Below are 21185 nucleotides of genomic sequence, written 5' to 3' on the forward strand. Positions count from 1 at the left end.
TTCTACCTGCTGGGAATGGAAAATTCCAGAAACACAAAATGTGAGGAGCACAAACTCGCCCATATGTAATTAATCTTGGAGATGAGGCTAAAAAGATCGACGAGGCAACAGAATTAAAAATTACTAATTAGGGGTCCTCCAGCTCAGATCGAGATCGACGACAGCCCCGGTCGGAAATACGAGAACTAGAGAAAGTATATGGTCGGGGTATCCAATAGGAGCCAACGCCCACTGGAGGCTTGTGTCTCTTGGTAACTTTCTTAGATAAATCAATCCATTCGTCCTCGTGTTCCTGAAAGTAGGTGAGTAAAAAGGGTCCAACGCTGTGGGTCTCCTCAGACCCTGTCCTACAGCAGGCTCCTACGTAGCATTGTGTAACAGCTGCGGTTAGCATTCGAACCCCATTTGGTGGTAGTACAGCGAGATTCTACTGGTCACTATTTCCCTCAATATGTACCGTGCACACCGCTATCTTTCTAGATTACTTCCCTGTGGAGATCATACTTGAAACTGGCACATTTCTTGCATATGAACCGATCATCTTAATATTCGCGTGATAGATCGGGAGACGACGGGTCATAAAGAACCAAGCAATGCTCAAACTGACAAAACACTAAGGTTATAATACATGGAGCCGACACAATGACAAATATGACCATCGAGGCGTCCGAGTCACAGAAGACAACGCATACAGTGGTGACAAGTTTCCAGCTAGTGGACTATAAGACCCCAAGAACTTCACGGTAGAATCATTATTATCAATAATCGATAGGAAACATATTATACACGAAGACTCTATGTATTGAAATTATAATAGTCATAGCAAATCAGGATGCACCTTTGCTCTTGTACTGTCATATCACAGAATCACCATGCCGGCCATAGGCATCTTACAAGAAGAATCCCAGAACCATAGCGCCCAGGATTCCACCAACGGAGATGCTTCCGGCAGACGAAGCGCCGTTGAAAATAGGAGAAGCCGAAGCCGAAGCAGAGCCGGAACCAGAGTGGCCAGAGCCAGAGCCCGAGCCAGAACCCGAGCCAGAACCAGAGGCCGAAGCCGAAGCACAAGGAGTCGAGCTCTTAACAGGCTTGGTGCTGCTTGGGCGAGCAGAAGATGGCGGGGTGACAGACTTCACGGTCGAGATAGTGGCAATGGAGGAGCTGCTAGCAGTGGTAGTCTGCTGAGTAGGCTCGCTGCTGATAGTGGGAGGCGGGCTAACAGGAGTAACAGTAGGAGTAGCAGTAGGAACAGTGACACTGGGAAGAGTTGGGAAGACGCCGCTGCCAGCCTTCTGGCCAGCGCAGGTGTGGAAGAGAGGGCAGCAGCCGGGAGAGTTGTCCGGGTTGACCCAGCAGTTATCAGTACCACTGCAGCCGATGATTTCGCCGTTTGGAGCAGCAGGGCAGCAGACATCGAGGGGACCGATGCAGGTAGAGCCGCAGAGGGTCAGAGGGGCCTCGCAGGCGGTTTCGCGCTCCTGGAGAGGAGTGACCAGGCCGGCGAGAGCGGCGGGGGCGAGGAAAAGGATGTGTGCAAGCTTGTACATCTTGATAGATTGTTGTAAATGAGTGACTGAGATCAGCGATAGTCTGAACGAGTGGACGGTCTGTGAAAATCTCGAAATTGAAAAGAGTGTATGGCGTTAAGAGACCCAGATCACAGAGGGAGCGTCACCTGCGAGCGATATATAGTCTTTGATAGAACGGCGCTCCGGCGCCGTTCCTGACTCTCAAAGGGTAAATCCCCGAGAAATGCTTAAAGTTAAATTTGTGTCTAATTCTCCTCGTGTTTTCAGCATCGTGAATGGTTCTCGGAGACCTTCAGCGGCTACATCTCGTATTTCGCGGAGTGAACCACAAGTCGACGAAAGCCACCAAATATAAGCGAACGGGGTGAGAAATCCAATAACAACGATGGACTCAAACCAAGCTGTTCTCGAAGTAAAGGCGGTCGTTTCCCATTCGACAAGCCCCGAGTCTATTCAGGCACCAGTCGCTCGATCAGGTCGTAATTTGCGATAGAGTTTTTAGGGTTCAAGAAGACTAAATTCTGACAGTCGAGTCGAATCTACTCAGAGCCTCATACATAGGAGCGGATAAGGTATCCGAGACCCAGAGACTGTCACAGGAATTCATGAGTTTACCGGAGTATGTCACAAGGGAAGTATGTGTTTCCATGGCCAAGCCCGGCGTTACCACAAATGGCTTGGCTTCAGGGTCCATTAACTTTTAGAGGCTGAACGGGGAAAATACCAGACCTAAGCGAAGAAACAACAATTAGAACACCCAATTTGATTGGAAAAACGGGACAGTCTCTGTGCAGGAGTACCATTCGACGGAGAGTGCTTGCCAAACTCCAGTCTTAATCTTTACGATTCTTGGTCATTGCCTCGCAGTGCTCCATTCTTCAGGGCCTCCATCCAACCTCAGAAGAGAGACAGCACCCACTCAGCAAGACAATGCTTGGTCACAAAAATAAGATTTGGCCCAATTTTATCGTCGGCGAGAGTCTTGCTCATTGGCTTCTAATAGGATAAGACAGTTGATTGCTGCCAGTTTCCCACTCGGACTTTTAAAGGACTCGAACAGTTCTTCCTAGGCCTCGGAGATGCACGTTTCAATGAGCGGTAAGCATTCGCATAATCGAACTGGGAATTGCCCTGATGATCTGCCACACGAAGAAGGCCGAGTCGCGAGTTGCCGTGGTCTGGTATTGAAGGGGACGTGGGGCAACATCTGCAGCGCCGAGGACTGTATTGACAAGTGGAGCGGGATAATTTACTCGGAGATACTCAGCCACCAAGTCATGTCCATTGGTGATACCACCTTATACAGGAGTCAGCGAGAGTGAAAGAAGGACTCCGTCCACGTCAGTACATACCGCACATCCAAAGGTTCCCATCGCGTGTAACCCGCAGGGTATCATCCCAGAGTTTGGTATCCGGGAAGGCCTTTCTCAGGTATGGAATCAGGAATCGGGGCGAGGTGCCGGTCTTGCCCTTGGTGATGCCTGCGTGTGCGGCGACCAATGCACCAGTGCAAATAGTCATGATGGTTGTCCCCATTGCATTGTGCCTCCGAATGAACTCGAGATACTCTTCCGCGGGTGGCATGACCCGGGGAGAAGGACCTGGCAAGAAAAGGATGTCCAGATTGCCGGGTGCGACGACCGAGTCTTTCATTGAGCTATTGACTCGGATGGAAAGTTCTGATGTGACCGCGGCCATTGTATCCGGGCCATCGCGCGTGATGTAGTGAATCTCGCATGGGCGACCAAGGTCAGCAAGATGCTTGGGCATTCCAACATCTTCGAGCCATTCGGGACTAGCCATGTAGAGCAAGTCCAAGGCAGCCAGGTCCAGCAGTTGAACGCAATTGACGAGAAGGACGCCGATACGGAGTGGCTCGGATGCCATTGTGTTAGAATTGTTCGGGACTGAAGAATTCGAGGACTCGAGGAGTAATGATAGCTGGACTTTAGGTGAGATTTTTTGGGAGGATCAAGGGAATTGGGAATGAAATGGCAAGACTGGTTGCTTTCCGGAAGGTACGGGCTCAGAGTGGTGGTTATATGGCAGTCACGATGATGAAGGTGACGACATCTCCAACCTAATCTTTTCGTTTTTGCCTTCGATTTGCTGATTCCATCAGAGAAAAAAACCCCCTGGGAATCCATCCATGGACCCTGAGCGAACCATCGAGTAATGCGCGCAATTGAACGCAGTGCAAGCAAGCAACCGTCGCACGATCTGAGCGGTGTGATGATCAACTGGACTGTGTACACGGAGACGTAATGTATGGACTCAATGGATGATTGTGGTACTTGAAAAGTACGCTCAAGTCATACGAATGAGCTGTTCCAATATAGTCAGCTAACATATCTGCATGTTAATCCCGACCGCCATCTTTGCCTTTTCTCTGCATACCACCCACACTCAGCAGATGATACTACCGCACCCAGCTTTGAGCTGTAAAAGGTAACCAGAATTATGATATATTCCATATATACTGGTCACTGACCCCTCGGACAGGAAAATGGCCAGAGGCCGCCCAGCTCGGAAGATTCCCGACCGCATGTGAGGTTGGCAGTGCTCGCTTCATCCTGGGGGTACTTCCCCCAACTTCGGCCTTCGGAGGCCCCCCACAATATTCAAGGAGCGCTCCACATCTCGGTGGCGTCCCGAGTCTTTCGGCCTCCGGGCCGGGGATTCTCTTTGTTGAGTTTGGAGTAATTTGCACTACTCTCTTTCATCACACCGATCTGGATTGACGAAGGAGCTGGGTGGCGCAATCCCGGCACAAGGTAACCGACCTTCTTGTGCGACTCCCGTGCAACTGCCCGTGGCACCGTTGTTGCCTTTCCTTGTTAAGGGGGCATGTCCGAAGAAAGGATTGAGGGCACGAGCCTAGCTATAGGAACCTTCCCCGCATCGGCATCACTTTAAAATCAACTCGGCCTATTCAGCGAATGATCACCTCCCGATCATTCCTTCCCCAGTTTTTGTGTCGTCATGGTTGGTCGGAGCATACCGCTCCGTCACATACTACTTACCCCGAGTTGTTTTGATGGTCATGCCCTCAAGGCCTTGAGGCCATAAGAACATGAAGTTGGGCATGGCAGATCGGAGGAGACAACTCCGTAAGACACTGACTCCAAGCCGTCTCGATAGCGTTGGAGTGACGAAACTACGAGGTTGAACACAGCAAGAACGGAGCACTGTAGTCCTGTCAGCATCGCGGCCGACTCCCATCTCTCTGTCGGTGATCTGCATGGATTTCAGGAATGAGGGATGAGTATATATAGGCGCCAAGTACCCAAGAATTCGCTCATTAGAATATCCGAGCTTCAAGCGATCAACGGAGTGATATCGATATCGATATCGTCGCAAGCATGGTTTCAGACCTGAATGGTGCGCCGAAAGGCGGGTTTAGTTTGGTGATGCAGAATCCATACCTCTGTGGAGTAGCTTCGGTAAGTTCTAGATGTGACTGATATTGGTCCCTTTGTTGACATGGGAGGCAGTTCTCGACCCTCGGTGGTCTGCTATTCGGTTATGACCAGGGCGTCATCAGTGGTGTGATCACTATGGAGTCCTTTGGGGCTCGTTTCCCTCATGTCTTCTCTGATAGCGGCTTCAAGGGATGGTTTGTGTCGACACTTCTACTAGGTGTGTTCTCGTGCCATTCGAATTCTCGTATAGGGGTTGTAGAAGATTGACTCTTTTTCAGCTGCGTGGGCTGGGTCTTTGATCAACGGACCCGTTGCTGATCGCATTGGACGGAAGCTATCGATTAATGTGGCCGTTGTGATTTTTGTGATTGGATCTGCTATTCAGTGTGGTGCAGTCAACATCCCGATGCTATTTACAGGTCAGTGTACTCTACATCTCGAAGCATAGACAGCTCGGCTGATAGAGTGAATCTACAGGACGAGCGATTGCCGGATTGGCCGTGGGAATGCTTACCATGGTCGTTCCCTTGTATATCTCTGAGGTCAGCCTCAAATTGAACACAGGCTCTCCTAGACAATATACTGAACGAGATATAGGTTTCTATTCCAGAAATTCGTGGAGGCTTAGTGGTTGTGCAACAGTGTTAGTTTCCACACTTAGACGCGGAATTGGAATACATGCTGACCTTGCCCAGTATCTGTCACAATCGGTATTCTGGTCAGCTACTGGATTGACTACGGCACCAACTATATCGGTGGATCTCGATGCGCACCAAATATTCCCTATACGGGTGGCACGGCCTCCAAGCCCACCTTCGACCCGTACCACGATGTACCAGCTGGAGGTTGCACTGGCCAGTCTGAAGCATCGTGGCGACTTCCACTAGCCATCCAGATTGTCCCTGCGGTCATATTGGGAATTGGCATGCTGTTCTTCCCGGATTCTCCGCGATGGCTGATGATGAAGGAACGTGACGATGACTCGCTTTCTGCGCTTTCGAGGCTCCGTCGACAAGATCGCGATAGCCCAGTTCTTCAAAATGAGTACCTCGAGATTCGCGCGTCTATTATGCTCGAGAATACCTTTGCCCGAGAGCACTTCCCGAATTTGTCGGGGTGGAAGTTGCATGCTGCTCAGGTATGTACCATGGCATGTGGCTCTATTGACCGAAGCACTGACAATGATGATAGTATATGTCGTTCTTGACAACCTGGGCCCGCTTCAAGCGTCTGGCTATTGGATGCTGTGTCATGTTCTTCCAGCAGTTCATGGGTTGCAACGGTATGCATTTGATCTTTCAGGAAACGGTGCCTCGGCATTCTAACCTTTGATAGCTATGATTTACTATGCCCCGACCATTTTTGGACAGCTCGGCCTCGATGGTAATACCACCTCTCTCCTCGCTACCGGCGTGTACGGCATTGTCAACTGCCTGAGCACCCTCCCGGCGCTGTTCTTCATCGACAAGATCGGCCGTCGCCCATTGCTCATGGCCGGTGCCACTGGTACTTGTATCTCGCTTGTTATCGTGGGTGGTATCCTCGGAGCTTATGGTTCCCACCTGATGGATCACAAGTCCGCTGGCTGGGCCGGAATCGCGTTTATCTACATCTATGATATCAATTTCTCCTACTCTTTTGGTGAGTAGCTCTTTCTTCCCTGAAAGATTCTCCTTCTAACGACTGTCCTTCAAGCCCCCATCGGCTGGGTCCTACCGTCCGAGATCTTCAACCTTTCGATCCGTTCCAAGGCTATTTCCATCACTACATCGGCTACCTGGATGTGCAACTTGTAGGTATTTTCTCCTAAACCTGTCGCTACGAAAATCTAACCCGCCTGTTCTAGCATCATTGGCCTAGTCACCCCAGACATGCTTGAATCGATCACTTACGGGACCTACATCTTCTTCGCAGCATTCTGTCTGCTGGCACTGGCATTTACGTTCTTCTGCATTCCGGAGACCCGTGGAAAGGTACGTAATATCCTGAGCCGATGCACCTAAATTCAGCCACTTTAACTATTTACTGATTAACCTCCTTTTAGACGCTCGAAGATATGGACCTTATTTTTGGAGACACGGCTGCGCACGAAGAGAAGGAGCGCATCAAGCACATTGAGACCGAGTTACGGAGAACGCAGATTGATGAAAATGATGATTTGAAGCCGGTGGACCAGCATAGGGAGAATGTCGATGTTGTTTGAGATCTGGGATGTTTTGTAATGATTCACAAAATTACATTCTTGTATTACACAATGTCTATATGAGACTGAATTCTAGGAGGAGAAGAGAAGATTTTGTCGTTTCCCGAATATTATCGAAAGCATCAAGCTCAAGCGAATTAATTGGTCTCAATGGGAAAAGGCTGGTATGATTGAAGAGCATCCATAGGTCATCAGCATGGTATTTCATCGAGACTTATCTATAGTACTTAGTCGATTAGGCATGTGAAATTAATTTGAACGCCCTTCAAAGAAAGAATTGCAAGTTAATTGAGAAAGAAAGAGGAGATGCGGCTCTTGGCAAAGAAGTGGCCGGATCGTCGGCCTGTGGAGCGCCGGGGCTTATCAGCCCCCCGATAACTCCACCTCATCAACTGCCATCACTTTCATTTCCTCAGTCCATCATCCACCACCGCCATGTCGTCGCAAAAGTCCCGACCGGTATATGTCTCGAACGGACAGGCTCTTTCGAGGTGCGTATCTTGATTATAAGTTAACACGTCCATTTTGAAAGCCCCCGCTGACCCGCTGCGACCCGCACAGCCCCCCGTTGACCGTTCGCCTCAACCGCTTCACCGAGAGCGTCTACCTCTTCTTCGGCCTGTATTTCGTGAGCCTGTTCGCGGTATGAACCTTATATGAGGGCGGTTGTTGCGTTATCGCATATGGCATCTCTCTCCCTTAAATCTTGATTTTTCCGACATGCTGACACCCAGCCCGCTCACAGTTCGACTCCTATGCCTCCGCCCAGGGTTCGCAGTTCAACATCCATAACCGAAATACCGCGTCCAGATCTTCTACTGAATGGGGCGCGCGTACCAGCTCCTCCAGTTCTAATATCAACCGTGGAGGCGCCGGGGGTGGTGGCCCGCGCATTGGCCGGGTGGACGATGTCCGAGGGCCAGAGTGCAAGAGCTGCCGCTAAATGGCGCTGAACATATGGCGAAATGATTATCGAATATTGGGGGGGCCAAGGAGGACTTGGCTGGGCAAAAACGCCGTGAGGGTCCTGATTCACGCGTTGGCTGGATGAGTTGTTGGCCCGCACGATTGAATATATGGGCAAATACAACGACTCCAATTTGGATCATCTTCTTTGAGAATAACTTACCTGTATCTCAGGCCTCTTTCCTTTGTTGGACCAGATGTCGAATTTACGTTTAGGCCTAGAGAATATCTAACCTACACAGATACCCTCGATATCAGCTTTCCGTACTTTGTTTATTTGTTGATTACTGTAAACTCTAACACCAGGCCCAATTGCCACTCCCCTTGCAGCCACCATACCGAGTTCTCTGCGCCACATCCCCTGACAATCTTATCAGCAACGCATCGATGAATTCACAACTCGTCATGATGGAGGCTCTTAACGTCTCACGTGACATGGACCCCCTCACGGTTTGTCAACGCGGAGTTGCCGATGTCACCTCACCATCCTGGCTGTGTGGAAGACCTAGGAGCAAGAACCTCCGTGGAGAAGCCCAGCATGTCGTCCATCCCATCTACCGACGCTGAATGGGCCGTGGCGATCGCATTGTTGAAGGACCGCGGGCCGGCAAGGCCGCTGTCGCCGCCTGCATGCCCTCTGGGAATCCCGGCCATGATCGACCACACCCTATTGAAAGAGCCCATCAAGCCAGAACAAATCGATACGCTTTGCCAGGAAGCTCGCGACAACGGCTTTGCGACTGTCTGCGTTCGACTGGGGTTCGTGGCCCAAGCTGCCGCCAACCTCAAGGACAAACCGAATGTGGGGGTAGCCTGTGTGGTGGGGTTCCCCGAGGGCACCCACGATACGTCAGATAAAGTGAAAGAAGCACGCGAAGCAGTCGAACAAGGCGCGAACGAGCTGGACATGGTCATCAATTACCCGAAGTTGAAGAATGCCGAATACACGGCCGTCTATGACGACATCCTAGCGGTGCGCAAAGCCGCGCCCGCGCCCATTCTCCTGAAAGCGATTATCGAAGCATCCGAGCTCGACAGGGACGAAATCATTGCTGCTACTATTATAAGTTGCATGGCTGGTGTCGACTTTGTGAAGACTAGTACTGGGTATAAGGGTCCTGCGACTATCGAACATATCACGACGATGCGAATCGCCACTCAGGCGGCTGGTTACTCCAGTGTTGGGATCAAGGCTAGCGGTGGAATTCGTAATGCGACGGATAGCCTGAAGATGGTGAAAGCTGGCGCAACGAGGATTGGAGCCAGTGCGGGAGTCCAAATAGTGCACGAGCTTGAGGATGGAGAGCTTCTCGAGCAAGGCGCTAGTCATGCTGTTTACTGAGCTTTCTTCCGTAATAGCTTTGTGGGAAGGGGTGCGCTTGTCTGAGAGTTTGTCAACGGTGCGACCAAGTGGCGACGGGCTAAAACTGGCAGGGTTAGATAATGGCATGGATCAAGGACGTCGCTTGAAGACCATGTCTGGCCTAGCGGTGACTTCATACAGGATGTTGCCCCCTTATGTCTACACAATAGCGACCTGCAATAACATCAAGCATCGATCATAATGAAAATGCGATAAGTTTGTCAATATCTGAATTAAAGGGACACGGATGTCCTATTACATGTTCCATCTGAAGGTTAGGCCAATCACCTTGGAAAATATCTGTATACCAAACATTCAACTCCTAACCTCGAGATGGCTATTCGATATCGTCACCCAGTGACCCTAGTCAATCTCTGCCTTTTTGCCATGTTCCAACTCACACTCCCGCCACCGCCATAATGCTGCCAACACAGCACCCGGTCCAACAAGAATGCAAGCAATGAAGCTGCCGAATAACATCACAAGTGGAGATTTCGTTGTCAGGTTCACTCGTCCCATATCCCAGATCATGAAACAGCACCATGCAACGACGGAGATTGCCAGCGAGACGAGCTGCACCAGCTCCACAGATGGTACTGTCATAGCTTTGAAGGCAGTCGAATCAGAATATGATATTAGTCTGCCAACGAGCACCAAATGAGCGGTGCTTGAGAGAACCAGAATGATGCCAAAGAATCGAGAGAGGTATTTCATGTCTCTTGTCGAGTATAACAATTGGCCGACAGTCAACTTCGTGGCGCCGGTTTGGTAGAACAGCTTGCCAATGTGAAGTATTATGGGCAGAGCGATATAAACCATAGAGGGTGACCATCCAGAATTTGGCAGGCCTCCTCGACCACTCCAGCTAGATGGAACCAGAATCTTGAAAATACAGGGCGTGTAGGTTAATAGAGCCACCGGCAGTGCTCTTGCTGCCCAGGGATTGATACCACGAGGGGAAGGGTGATAGAATGATCGACGTCCGGTGAGGTAGATGTGGAGGGCGAAGTAAATCGGTAAGATAATCTGCCACCCAAATGCAGTCGAAGCGATGATGAATGGGATCGCGCTGCGTTTGTTAGTCAATTGCCCAAGGACAGACTCAAGAGTGCTTACCTGAACAGAGGTGAAATCAGAAAACTTGAGCGATACGACTCAACAGTCCATAGTCCAGTGATCGAAATTGCAGTGACAAAAAGGTAATTGTGCAATGGTACAGGGACAGTGGAATCTGGGCTCGGTGCGAGACCCAAGTATCGAGATAGAAGCGGGCCGAATAATGCGGTCAATAGCATCAATCCCACCCAGAGGGCAGTAGCAATAGCTGGTCGGTCGTGAGGATTCGCCTTGACTTGTTCATCCAACGGTACCACCCCGCGTCTATACGTCTTTGGCAAGTATTTCAAAGTACGAGCCGAATTTGAATGAGCTGTTAAGATAGGACCGAGTTGTTCTCCGCCAAGCTGGCCGAAGACTTTGAGCTGTAGAAACTCCAGGATAGGGCTCTCGAGTATCTCCATCTGCTGTACCTTCTTCGTTGTCTCCATAAGGCTGGTAGCCCTAGGACATCTCTCCTCTTGAAATTCTTGGAAGATCCGCTGAAGTGTGTCGTTGTCTGGATGCGGGTTCTTGTCGAGGGTGCTCTTTAAGAGATCGGCCAAAAGACCAGCTGATTCGATCGCTGAGTTTCCTCCTTGGCCCAGAAGTGGGTTCATCTGTTAAACTGTCAGCTATGTTTAATAAACCAAATTATGGCGTCTCACCTTGTGGAAGGAGTCTCCAATCAAGATAGCTCGCTTAAAGAAGCATGTTTTCAACACAAACTCCTCAAGTGGCACAAGAACGCAGCTCATTCGATTCTTGTAGAGATCTTTGAAGGTGACATCAAGGAAAAGGGGATCGTCCGCAATTTCAGCTGCCAGATTTTCCGCATCCTGGGCCTTGTATCGAGGGATAGTGGTATGGATGGTGACTTCAGGGTTTTTGACAAAAACAAACCAATAGAACTTGCCATCCTGGCCGCCAGAACACAGATAAGACCGACCCTTGTGGTAGCATTTGAAAGATTTGTTGTCCGGAATTCCTTCGACGCGCTTTGATATGCCGAACATGCATTTGTACTGGCATCGGATGGCTGCCTCGTTGTTAGTGATGAAGAGTAGGTGTATGCGATACTCGGAAAATTCCCACGATGATGCTTACATTGACTCATTTCCGAGACCGGGTAATCTGATGTCTCAGACCGGGCAATTCTCCAGAGCTCGCCCCTTATGCGACTATGCACTCCATCGGCCCCGACCAGGACATCTCCACGAATAATGGAACCATCCGTAAGGGCGACTTGCACACTATCTTCTAGCTCTTCGATTTTGACGCATTCACTGTTCGTATGTATCTTGGACTTGTCTTGAATCCCGTCGAATAGAACTTGAAGTAACTGCTGCCGATCCATAAATCGCATCCGATAGCCGAGCCTGCTCAAAATTTGTCAGTTTCGCCTCCTAGTACCAGTCGTTTAGAGTTGAAAACTGACAGTTCCTCCAGCAAATCACCAAACGGCTCAGACAAGCCCAGTGCGACCCCATCAGGACCCAGGTTCTCAGTTTCATGCACCGGCATTGATACATCCTCTACTCGAGAGAAAATACCAAGCTGATCCAAGATTCTGGCTCCGTGAGGAAGTGTTGCAATGCTCGCGCCGAGCTGGGGTGCGATGGTGGCATGTTTCTCAAGGACGATATAGTCGATCTTGTACCGCTCGAGAATATTTGCAAGAGTCAAACCAGCGACACTTCCCCCAATAATCACGACCTTGAACGTGGACATGGTTTGAGAAAGTGTTGGTGTGGTGGAGTTGATTTTCCGCAGCCTCGTCTAAAGGGGGGGGAGCCTTTCTTTTAATGTAGCACGACTAGTGCTCAATTTGGGAAGCTCCGCTGCCATCTCGGTAAGGTAGAGCTATACGCTGACGACAGCTCCTGCATAATTTGTTTGACATCACTGCTCTGACTGTGAGACGAAGAGTTTACCAACTAAGCCTATGAGGAGGTTGATAGTCCCTAAGTTAGTTATGGGCGACCTTTGGGTTCCGCTTAGTAAGCGCAGCTGGTGGGTCCCGTCCCGGGTACCTCAGGTGTCCAGGACTCCAGGACCCCAGGACTCCAGGCACATTTTCCATCTCCGAGGTTTAGCCCACACGAAGAAGGTGTGGCCCATGCACCAAAATTAAACCGTGCCTGGCGGATCAGAGCATTGCCATATCGGTGGCCGGGATCGGAACCCCGACTTGCAACGCCTCCTCTAGTCGGGGCCGGACCGTTTGGATGCCGATCTCATTATCCTTGGCGCTGGCGCTGGTAGTGGAGGGGGACGAATTTTCGGCGGAATCTTTCTGAGCCGGGCTTGGGGAATAATAACCTTGAGCTCCGCCCAGAGTTGATTGAATGGTTACATTGTTGATTCCAGGATCCAAATTTTGTGCATATATGACTCGACAGTGATCTAATCTTTACCAAGGTTGGGCTACCAAGATCTAGCAAGGGCACACAAAGTCTTTCATGACTTAGACATGATGATTTTTATGCTCATCTTGATCTACCATGCATACTTTGCGCTTCATGCATAATTGTTAATGTGGGTCGATTCTACTAAAGTCTGTTAGGCCTTGGCTATTCGGTAATCTCGTGGGTCGGGAGTGACTTTTATTAGAAGATGCTCACAATATGATGCGTTTTTCCTTGTATAAAAAAACAATGGCGTATTTAAACCCTAAGGCCCATATTAACCCCTCTCTCTCGAAGGGCACAGTACTGGTGCAGCCACAGCCACAGCGTCACCACTCAGTAGCAAATTAGGGAGCTATTTCGAAGAATTAATTGCAACTTATGAATTATTCTTGGGGGTTGATGATTGCCATGGTATATACCTTGGGAAGACAAGACATCCTTGAGTCCAATTTCTCCTAAAAGACAATTTCTTATCTCCTAATGTACAAGTCCCTGTCGGATAAATACCGCTGAGTCAGCGGAACCTTGTTGGAACCCTCGATCCGGAAATCTGAGATGATCGACGCATTCCAGCGCCACGATTAGTCGGCTGAGGAGGATCCGAAGCCAATAGAGTGCCACCATTTAGGAGACCCGGAAAGTTCTAATGATTTTCAACGAGGCTACGGCTGGTCTAGTCGCCGGCTCAGATCTCTTTCCGGCCCCCGAGATCTCCACCGTTTCAATAAACATGGCCGAAAACACTGGAACCCTGCCCGAGTTGACGTAGTCCTGCAGATAGTCGCAGCTCCATCCGGGGGGCACGTTGTGTTCATTGATTTTAGAGTTTTTTTTGTTCGTAGGGCCGATGGTACCTTACTATTTATTACTGGCCATATCCCCCTACTTGACTCTGGAATACCACCCGAATTGTAATCGTCTAATTCCAGACTCCTTTCTCGGTACCTGGCCCGAAGTCCAGCGACCAGCTTTCCATTATGTCTTCGGACACAGCTAGCGAAGACAAGTCTTTGCACGAAGATGATCAGCATGAAGATGATCAGCCAATCTACGAACCCATCAATCACATTGAACAGAGTGAGGTCGAAACCCTTACTCGTATTGCGACCCAACAATCTCGTCGACAATCTACCATTGCTCATCGCCTCGCCTCAGTCGCCAAGTATGACGAGTCCTTGAACCCCCAATCCGCCACATTCGATCTGGGAAAATGGCTGAGGGCTGCTATGAACGATGTCGCTCGCGACGGTCCTCGAGGTCAGACCATGGGCATTGTCTTCAAGAACTTGAATATCTACGGATCCGGAGCTGCTCTACAATTTCAGGAGACTGTCTCGGGCCTCCTGACTGGACCCCTTCGGCTGCCTCAGATGATCCGAGAGTCTCACTCCCCTCGCAGGCGTATCCTCAAGGACTTCAACGGGCTTCTGAAGAAGTCTGAGCTGCTCTTGGTTTTAGGACGACCCGGTGCTGGCTGCAGTACTTTCCTCAAGTCCCTCTGTGGAGAGCTCCATGGCTTGGATCTTGATAAAGAAAGCGTCATTCATTACAATGGTGAGACCCCCGAAGCAAAGGCCCCTCTCAAGTCCCTTTCCACTAATGTGAATGCCAGGTATCACCCAGGAGCGGATGACAAAGGAATTCAAGGGCGAATTGGTATACAACCAAGAGGTATGGTATTGATCACCATTCTACTCATCTCATGACGTTGCTAACTGTTTACTATCTAGGTCGACCGACACTTCCCTCATCTCACGGTCGGTCAAACCTTGGAATTTGCCGCAGCTACTCGTACTCCTTCCCATCGATTCGAGGGCATGTCTCGCTCGGAATTCGCCAAGTACATGGCTCAAGTCGTTATGGCTGTCTTCGGATTGAGCCACACCTATAACACTCGAGTGGGTGATGATTTTATCCGTGGAGTCTCTGGTGGTGAGAGGAAGCGAGTCAGTATCGCTGAGATGGCACTTGCGGCTTCACCCTTGGCTGCCTGGGACAATTCCACCCGAGGACTGGATTCTGCTACCGCGTTGAAATTCGTGGAGAGCCTCCGTTTGCTGTCTGATCTTACCGGCTCTGCTCATGCCGTCGCAGCTTACCAAGCCAGTCAAAGCATCTATGATGTCTTTGATAAGGTTGTAGTCCTCTACGAAGGACGGCAAGTCTTCTATGGCCCTGCTTCCAGAGCCAAAGCCTATTTCGAGGAGCAAGGCTGGGATTGCCCTCCACGACAAACCACTGGAGATTTCCTGACGTCCATTACCAACCCCCAGGAACGTCGAGCCAAGGCCGGCTTCGAGGGTCGTGTTCCACGCACACCCGAAGATTTCGAGAATGCATGGCTTCAATCCGCCGATTATCAACAGCTACAGCGCGAGATCGCAGCATATGAAGAGCAGTACCCGATCGGCAACGACCAACGAGCCGCTATTGAGTTCCAAGAGAAGAAGCGTGACAAGCAGGCAAATCATACTCGTCCAAAGTCCCCATACATCCTAAGTGTCCCAATGCAGATCAAGCTTAATACGGTCCGTGCCTATCAGCGTCTATGGAATGATGCCGCGTCGACAGTCTCGACTATTGTCAGCAACATCATCATGGCTCTGATTATTGGCTCCGTATTCTACGATTCACCCAACACCACTTCCGGCTTCTCGTCCAAAGGTGCCACCCTCTTCTTCGCGGTCTTGCTTAATGCCCTCACGGCAATGAGTGAAATCAACAGTCTCTATGCTCAACGTCCGATTATCGAAAAACACAATTCCTACGCATTCTACCACCCAGCGACCGAGGCCATAGCAGGCGTGGTTGCCGATATACCGGTCAAATTTTCTTTGGCGGTCGTGTTCAACATTATCCTTTACTTCATGGCTGGTCTACGACGTGAGCCAGGGAACTTCTTCCTCTACTTCTTGGTCACATTCCTCATCACATTCGTGATGAGTGCTGTGTTCCGCACATTGGCCGCCGTGACGAAGACTGTGTCTCAGGCAATGGGTCTAGCTGGTGTTATGATCCTCGCGCTTGTTGTGTATACTGGTAATTATGACTCTTTCACCCTGACACGTCATGTATAGAATGAAATCGTGCTAATATCTTGTCAGGCTTCGTGTTACCCGTTCCGTCCATGCATCCCTGGTTCGAGTGGATCCACTACCTGAACCCGATCTACTACGCCTTCGAAATCCTGATCGCTAACGAGTTCCACGGAAGAGACTTTGCTTGCTCGCAATTTGTGCCTAGCTACGCCGATCTGTCAGGCAATTCATTCGCCTGCTCTGCCTCTGGCTCTATCGCGGGTGAAACCACCGTCAATGGCGATCGATACATCTTGCTCAATTACAAGTACAGCTATAGCCATGTGTGGCGAAATCTTGGCATTCTCTTCGCATTCCTCGTCGGCTTCATGATCATCTATTTCGTTGCGTGCGAGCTGAACTCTTCGACCACCAGCACCGCAGAGGCTTTGGTATTCCGCCGCGGTCATGAGCCTGCACACATGCGCCGTGGTAATGGCAAGTCCGAATCAGATGTTGAGAGCGCCGAAACGGTGGCCGTGAGACAATCTTCTGCCGAAGAGGAGAATGGAAAGGGAATGGCTGCCATTCAGCCTCAGACTGATATCTTCACCTGGCGCGATGTGTGCTACGATATTAAAATCAAGGGTGAACCCCGTCGTCTTTTGGATCATGTTTCTGGATGGGTCAAGCCTGGTACCCTCACGGCCCTGATGGGTGTTAGTGGAGCCGGAAAGACTACCCTTCTCGACGTGCTGGCACACAGAACTTCCGTCGGTGTGGTAACCGGTGATATGTTTGTCAATGGCAAGAGTCTCGATGCTAGTTTCCAGCGAAAGACAGGCTATGTGCAGCAGCAGGATTTGCATCTCGAGACCGCTACCGTACGTGAGTCTCTGCGTTTCAGCGCACTTTTGCGCCAGCCTGCAAGTGTTTCGATCCAGGAGAAATACGACTATGTCGAGGATGTGATTGGCATGCTCAATATGGAATCTTTCGCTGAGGCTATCGTCGGTGTTCCCGGTGAAGGTCTGAATGTCGAGCAAAGAAAGTTGCTCACCATCGGTGTTGAGCTGGCGGCGAAGCCCAAGCTTCTTTTGTTCCTAGATGAACCTACCAGGTAAGATATACCAACTAATTAGTGCTAAAGTTACATCGCTAACAGGTTTATGTAGTGGTCTTGATTCTCAGAGTTCCTGGGCTATCTGCTCGTTCCTCCGCAAGCTCGCCGAGCACGGTCAGGCTGTACTCTGTACCGTCCACCAGCCAAGTGCCATCCTTTTCCAGCAATTCGATCAGCTCCTTTTCCTAGCTCGAGGCGGCAAGACTGTCTACTTCGGACCGATCGGAGAACAGTCACGAACTCTCCTCGACTACTTCGAATCTCATGGCGCTCGCAAGTGTGGTGACAGTGAGAACCCTGCCGAATTCATGTTGGATGTTGTGAACGCCCGCACCAACCCCCAGGGAGAAGATTGGTTCGATGTGTGGAAGCAGAGCCAGGAAAGCCAAATGGTCCAGGCCGAGATTGACCGCATCCACAAGGAGAAGGAAGGCCAGAGCTCTGATTCTGAAGATCTATCTGCCGCCACCTCCGAATTTGCTATGCCTTTCTGGTTCCAGCTCTATCAGGTCACCTATCGCGTGTTCCAGCAGTACTGGCGTATGCCCTCGTACATTATCTCCAAATGGGGCCTCGGTATCGCCGCGGGTCTTTTCATCGGGTTCTCCTTCTACCAAGCGAAGACGTCACTACAGGGAATGCAGACCATCATCTACTCAGTCTTCATGCTCTGCACGATTTTCACTTCCCTTGTTCAACAGGTTTGTCTTCTTTCCTCTTCTCATTACTATAACTCAAACTAACACTCCTATAGTTGATGCCTCTCTTCGTCACACAACGCTCTCTATACGAAGTTCGCGAGCGGCCTTCAAAGGCTTACAGCTGGAAGGCCTTCTTGATCGCCAACGTCATCGTCGAGATCCCCTACATGATCGTGACCGGTATTCTCATCTACGCCTGTTACTTCTACGCAGTTGTCGGTATTCCTAGCTCCGTCAGCCAGGTGACCGTTCTTCTGCTTTGCATCCAATTCTTCATCTACGCCGGTACATTCGCTCAGATGGTTATCGCCGCTCTTCCCGACGCCGAAACCGCCAGCGCAGTTGTTGTCCTTCTTTTCGCCATGTCTCTCACTTTCTGCGGTGTGATGCAACCCCCATCCGCCCTGCCCGGATTCTGGATCTTCATGTACCGCGTCTCCCCCTTCACGTACTGGACCGGTGCGATGGTCTCGACCCAAGTCCACAATCGTGAAGTCGTCTGCTCTTCAGCCGAGCTTTCCGTTTTCGATCCCCCCTCGGGCCAAACCTGTGGACAGTATCTTGGTGAATACGTCAAGCTTGCAGGTGGTCAGTTGCTTGACTGGAATGCCACTTCGGATTGCAGCTATTGCGCTGTCCAGAAGGCGGACCAGTACATTGCGCTGTCTCAAATCTACTATTCTGAAAGATGGCGCAACTTTGGTATTGTCTGGGCCTTTATCGTTTTCAACATCTTCATTGCCACTTTGACTTATTACCTGTTCCGAGTGAAGCGCTGGGATCTCGAGAGCATCAAGCAGAAGCTTCTTCCCTCGAGATTTACCAAGTCGAAGGAGTAAAGCTTCTTGGAACTACCCACTTCTGTCTTTCTTTATTCTTTTCTTATCGCTTATTCTATTCATCATCTGCTCATAGCACATCTATCACTTTGCACACTACATTCTTTTTCTAATATGTTACATTATTCAACCATTGTTAGATTTCAATACTTGCCATTAGAATTGATATTGCCCATCATCAAGTGCCCTCGGCCATAGGTCAAGCGTAAATGCATGAAGTAACCACGGAGCTACCTAAGCAAGGGCTGATACATAATGTCGGGAAAAGCATGCATATACTCTGACAAGTTTGCTTGTGGACTCAAGGCCATCAAAGGAGCCTTGTGGAAAGCGAAACGCTAGATCCCTGACAAGCCAAATTTGCTAGCAAATAAAACATTTCGAAAATAAAAAGGCCAATATTCTGCGGTTTGCCAAGGAAATATCTCTTCTTCTACATATTTCCATATTTCCATAGTCATTGACGTCGATAGTCTACCATTCTTTTAAGCCCCTGTCAATTCTTGTCTTGCTGCGTCGTTCCTGGCTCCGTGGCCTTCAAGGATAGCTTTTTTGGTGAGTCGCCGGTATACCATAACCAAGTTCTTTCCTATGTGTCTTCGATAGTATATCCTTTGTCTACATCTAATATTGTGTGGTAAAGAAACTCTAACATCATTTCTATTGATAGATACCGAGATGAAGCACCCAGCTTCATGTGATTGTTCGAGATGTCTGCCCTTAACAGATTTCCTCCAGATGCCAGATGCCTCGAATCAGCTTAGCGGTCTTACTGGAGACGAACTACAAGATAAAATCCATACTCTTCGGGAGCAACAAGAAGAAATCGCGCTAGAGTCCATGAATACTCGCGACAATCCATGTCTGCCGGATGCAAAGGGTGATTACTCCCCTGCCATATCCTCGCTTGACGAGGTGCAGACTCTTCTCCTCGACGTTCTTCGTCGATTTGAGCAACGCCATGAATTCTTCAGTCCTCTGGAAGTGCAGATAGCCTGTGTTGAAATGAATCATATCATTCAAAAAGGACTTACTCCACAGCCACGTCTGCAAATCTTTCTCCTGGGTGCTTTTGCGAATTTCATCGATTCGAATCACCATCGTGGTGAAATCCTGCGTCTTGTCAGGGGAGGCTTCGATCAAGAGGAAGATACCATATCACAGCTTATGCAACATGTGCAGCAAGCGCATGAGCGATGGTTTTTCCGCATTGGACAAGGTCCTGGCAAATACCTGATGCAGTTCGCATCGAATGGAACCGCCCGACTTGTTGATTTACTTCAAACTGGCGATCCAGCGTTGACCGGTCATCAAACAGCCCTTTCGGGCTTTCCCGCAGGACTGCAAGAATGGGACCCCCTTCCGGATTGTGCGATTCGGCAGATTATGCAGAGAAACTTAGCAGAGGAGAAGAGGAAGTGCCCAGTGGTTTTCAGCACGTGTAAACCTTACAACGTCAAAGTCCCATATTGGCCTGTCGCACTTGCAACCGACGAATTGGGCTACCGGTATCTCTCCGAGGAGACTTTGGACTCTGTTCTACCAGTTTGGAGAGCTCTGCTTGCTTCTTCTCCAGAAGTCATGTGCAAGTACCGCAGGACTTGGCAGTATGTTGCCACCAAGTGGGCGGCCTGGATTCATGCCGAAAAAGAGAAACTAAAAAGTCTCAACATGGAATGGCCTGCGTCTTGGCGTGATCACGGTCAAAATATGGGCAAGACAACAGATAAGAGCCAAGTAATGGTGGAAGTAAGGCTCAGAAGGCGAGACTATCGCGGGCCTCGGAAGACATCCCGGCCTGTACCTTCCCACCCCCTCAGACGGTCACAAGGCGCAGCCAGAACTCAGCTGAGTGGACCAAGGAATCGACGGTGGATTCGCTATGACGAGCATCGCGCAAGTGGATCAGAGAGCCCGAGATCGAGTTCTGCTCCTCCTAGCTCGCCTACCACATCCAGCCATGCTCTCGAAGTCATGGAGGGGTCAGAGGATGCACGCTCTGGAAACGAGAATGATGGTTCCGAGTCCAGTCTTGACAAGTCTGCAAACAACGGTGATACTGACATCACGAAACTCTGCCAAGTCATTGAGTCTATTTCAAACCAACTTCAAGGAGTGGAGGTTGGTATGAAAGCCCTCCAAAGCCAGCAAGCCAAACTGGAAACAGACATGCAGGAATGGCTTGGTACCAGCAATGGCAGTACTACCTCTGATGAAGATGACCATGTGGAGCAGGGTGAGAGTGATGATAATGAGGGTGAATCACCATGGCAGCCAACTCTCTTCAACTTGAATCAAAATCATGAAGATTGAGGTGCTTCTGTTGGGAGTTGTTCGGGGTCTTTGACTTGACCCACGGGGTCTTTCTGAAGGGAGTTTTTCTTTATATCTAGACCGTTCTCTTTTTCTTTTCCATAGGATGATATTAGAATGTCTACAGCAATGTCGGAAAGAGAGGGGAAACTGCTTGAGCTACTATACGAATATGGAATTCTTAGCTAACCCAGCTAATT

At 49.8% G+C, this 21185-nt stretch overlaps 9 protein-coding genes across 9 annotated transcripts; 5 read left to right on the forward strand and 4 right to left on the reverse strand.

Moving 5' to 3' along the window:
• Positions 1-1167: 1167 nt before the first annotated feature.
• N7496_004843 (uncharacterized protein) lies at positions 1168-1550 on the reverse strand (the record flags this gene model as incomplete). Its single annotated transcript, XM_056697772.1, has 2 exons — positions 1168-1218; positions 1260-1550. 2 exons carry the CDS (start codon positions 1548-1550, stop codon positions 1168-1170), a joined length of 342 nt encoding a protein of 113 aa, XP_056556297.1.
• A 1070-nt stretch (positions 1551-2620) lies between these two features.
• N7496_004844 (uncharacterized protein) lies at positions 2621-3419 on the reverse strand (the record flags this gene model as incomplete). Its single annotated transcript, XM_056697773.1, has 2 exons — positions 2621-2829; positions 2885-3419. The coding sequence occupies 2 exons, from the start codon at positions 3417-3419 to the stop codon at positions 2621-2623; spliced, it is 744 nt and encodes a 247-aa protein (XP_056556298.1).
• A 734-nt stretch (positions 3420-4153) lies between these two features.
• Positions 4154-4619, reverse strand: N7496_004845 (uncharacterized protein; the record flags this gene model as incomplete). Its single annotated transcript, XM_056697774.1, has 2 exons — positions 4154-4365; positions 4556-4619. The coding sequence occupies 2 exons, from the start codon at positions 4617-4619 to the stop codon at positions 4154-4156; spliced, it is 276 nt and encodes a 91-aa protein (XP_056556299.1).
• Positions 4620-4894: 275 nt separating this feature from the next.
• On the forward strand, positions 4895-7157 carry N7496_004846 (sugar porter family MFS transporter; the record flags this gene model as incomplete). The annotated part of the gene is made up of 11 exons (XM_056697775.1): positions 4895-4975; positions 5027-5171; positions 5233-5373; positions 5432-5496; positions 5552-5597; positions 5650-6092; positions 6146-6236; positions 6290-6595; positions 6650-6746; positions 6801-6927; positions 6999-7157. 11 exons carry the CDS (start codon positions 4895-4897, stop codon positions 7155-7157), a joined length of 1701 nt encoding a protein of 566 aa, XP_056556300.1.
• Positions 7158-7592: 435 nt separating this feature from the next.
• N7496_004847 (uncharacterized protein) lies at positions 7593-8100 on the forward strand (the record flags this gene model as incomplete). The annotated part of the gene is made up of 3 exons (XM_056697776.1): positions 7593-7648; positions 7719-7800; positions 7903-8100. 3 exons carry the CDS (start codon positions 7593-7595, stop codon positions 8098-8100), a joined length of 336 nt encoding a protein of 111 aa, XP_056556301.1.
• Positions 8101-8661: 561 nt separating this feature from the next.
• N7496_004848 (2-deoxyribose-5-phosphate aldolase) lies at positions 8662-9465 on the forward strand (the record flags this gene model as incomplete). The annotated part of the gene is made up of 1 exon (XM_056697777.1): positions 8662-9465. One exon carries the CDS (start codon positions 8662-8664, stop codon positions 9463-9465), a length of 804 nt encoding a protein of 267 aa, XP_056556302.1.
• A 384-nt stretch (positions 9466-9849) lies between these two features.
• Positions 9850-12312, reverse strand: N7496_004849 (FAD-dependent oxidoreductase; the record flags this gene model as incomplete). Its single annotated transcript, XM_056697778.1, has 5 exons — positions 9850-10555; positions 10603-11201; positions 11250-11620; positions 11689-11960; positions 12020-12312. The coding sequence occupies 5 exons, from the start codon at positions 12310-12312 to the stop codon at positions 9850-9852; spliced, it is 2241 nt and encodes a 746-aa protein (XP_056556303.1).
• A 1657-nt stretch (positions 12313-13969) lies between these two features.
• Positions 13970-18672, forward strand: N7496_004850 (putative ABC multidrug transporter; the record flags this gene model as incomplete). The annotated part of the gene is made up of 6 exons (XM_056697779.1): positions 13970-14546; positions 14605-14663; positions 14723-16031; positions 16097-17129; positions 17185-17833; positions 17887-18672. The coding sequence occupies 6 exons, from the start codon at positions 13970-13972 to the stop codon at positions 18670-18672; spliced, it is 4413 nt and encodes a 1470-aa protein (XP_056556304.1).
• A 738-nt stretch (positions 18673-19410) lies between these two features.
• On the forward strand, positions 19411-20985 carry N7496_004851 (uncharacterized protein; the record flags this gene model as incomplete). The annotated part of the gene is made up of 1 exon (XM_056697780.1): positions 19411-20985. One exon carries the CDS (start codon positions 19411-19413, stop codon positions 20983-20985), a length of 1575 nt encoding a protein of 524 aa, XP_056556305.1.
• Between the last annotated feature and the right edge of the window lie 200 nt (positions 20986-21185).

Source organism: Penicillium cataractarum (assembly GCF_028827025.1).
Source record: "Penicillium cataractarum strain IBT 29864 chromosome Unknown utg000004l, whole genome shotgun sequence".
Classification (NCBI taxonomy): Eukaryota; Fungi; Ascomycota; class Eurotiomycetes; order Eurotiales; family Aspergillaceae; genus Penicillium; species Penicillium cataractarum.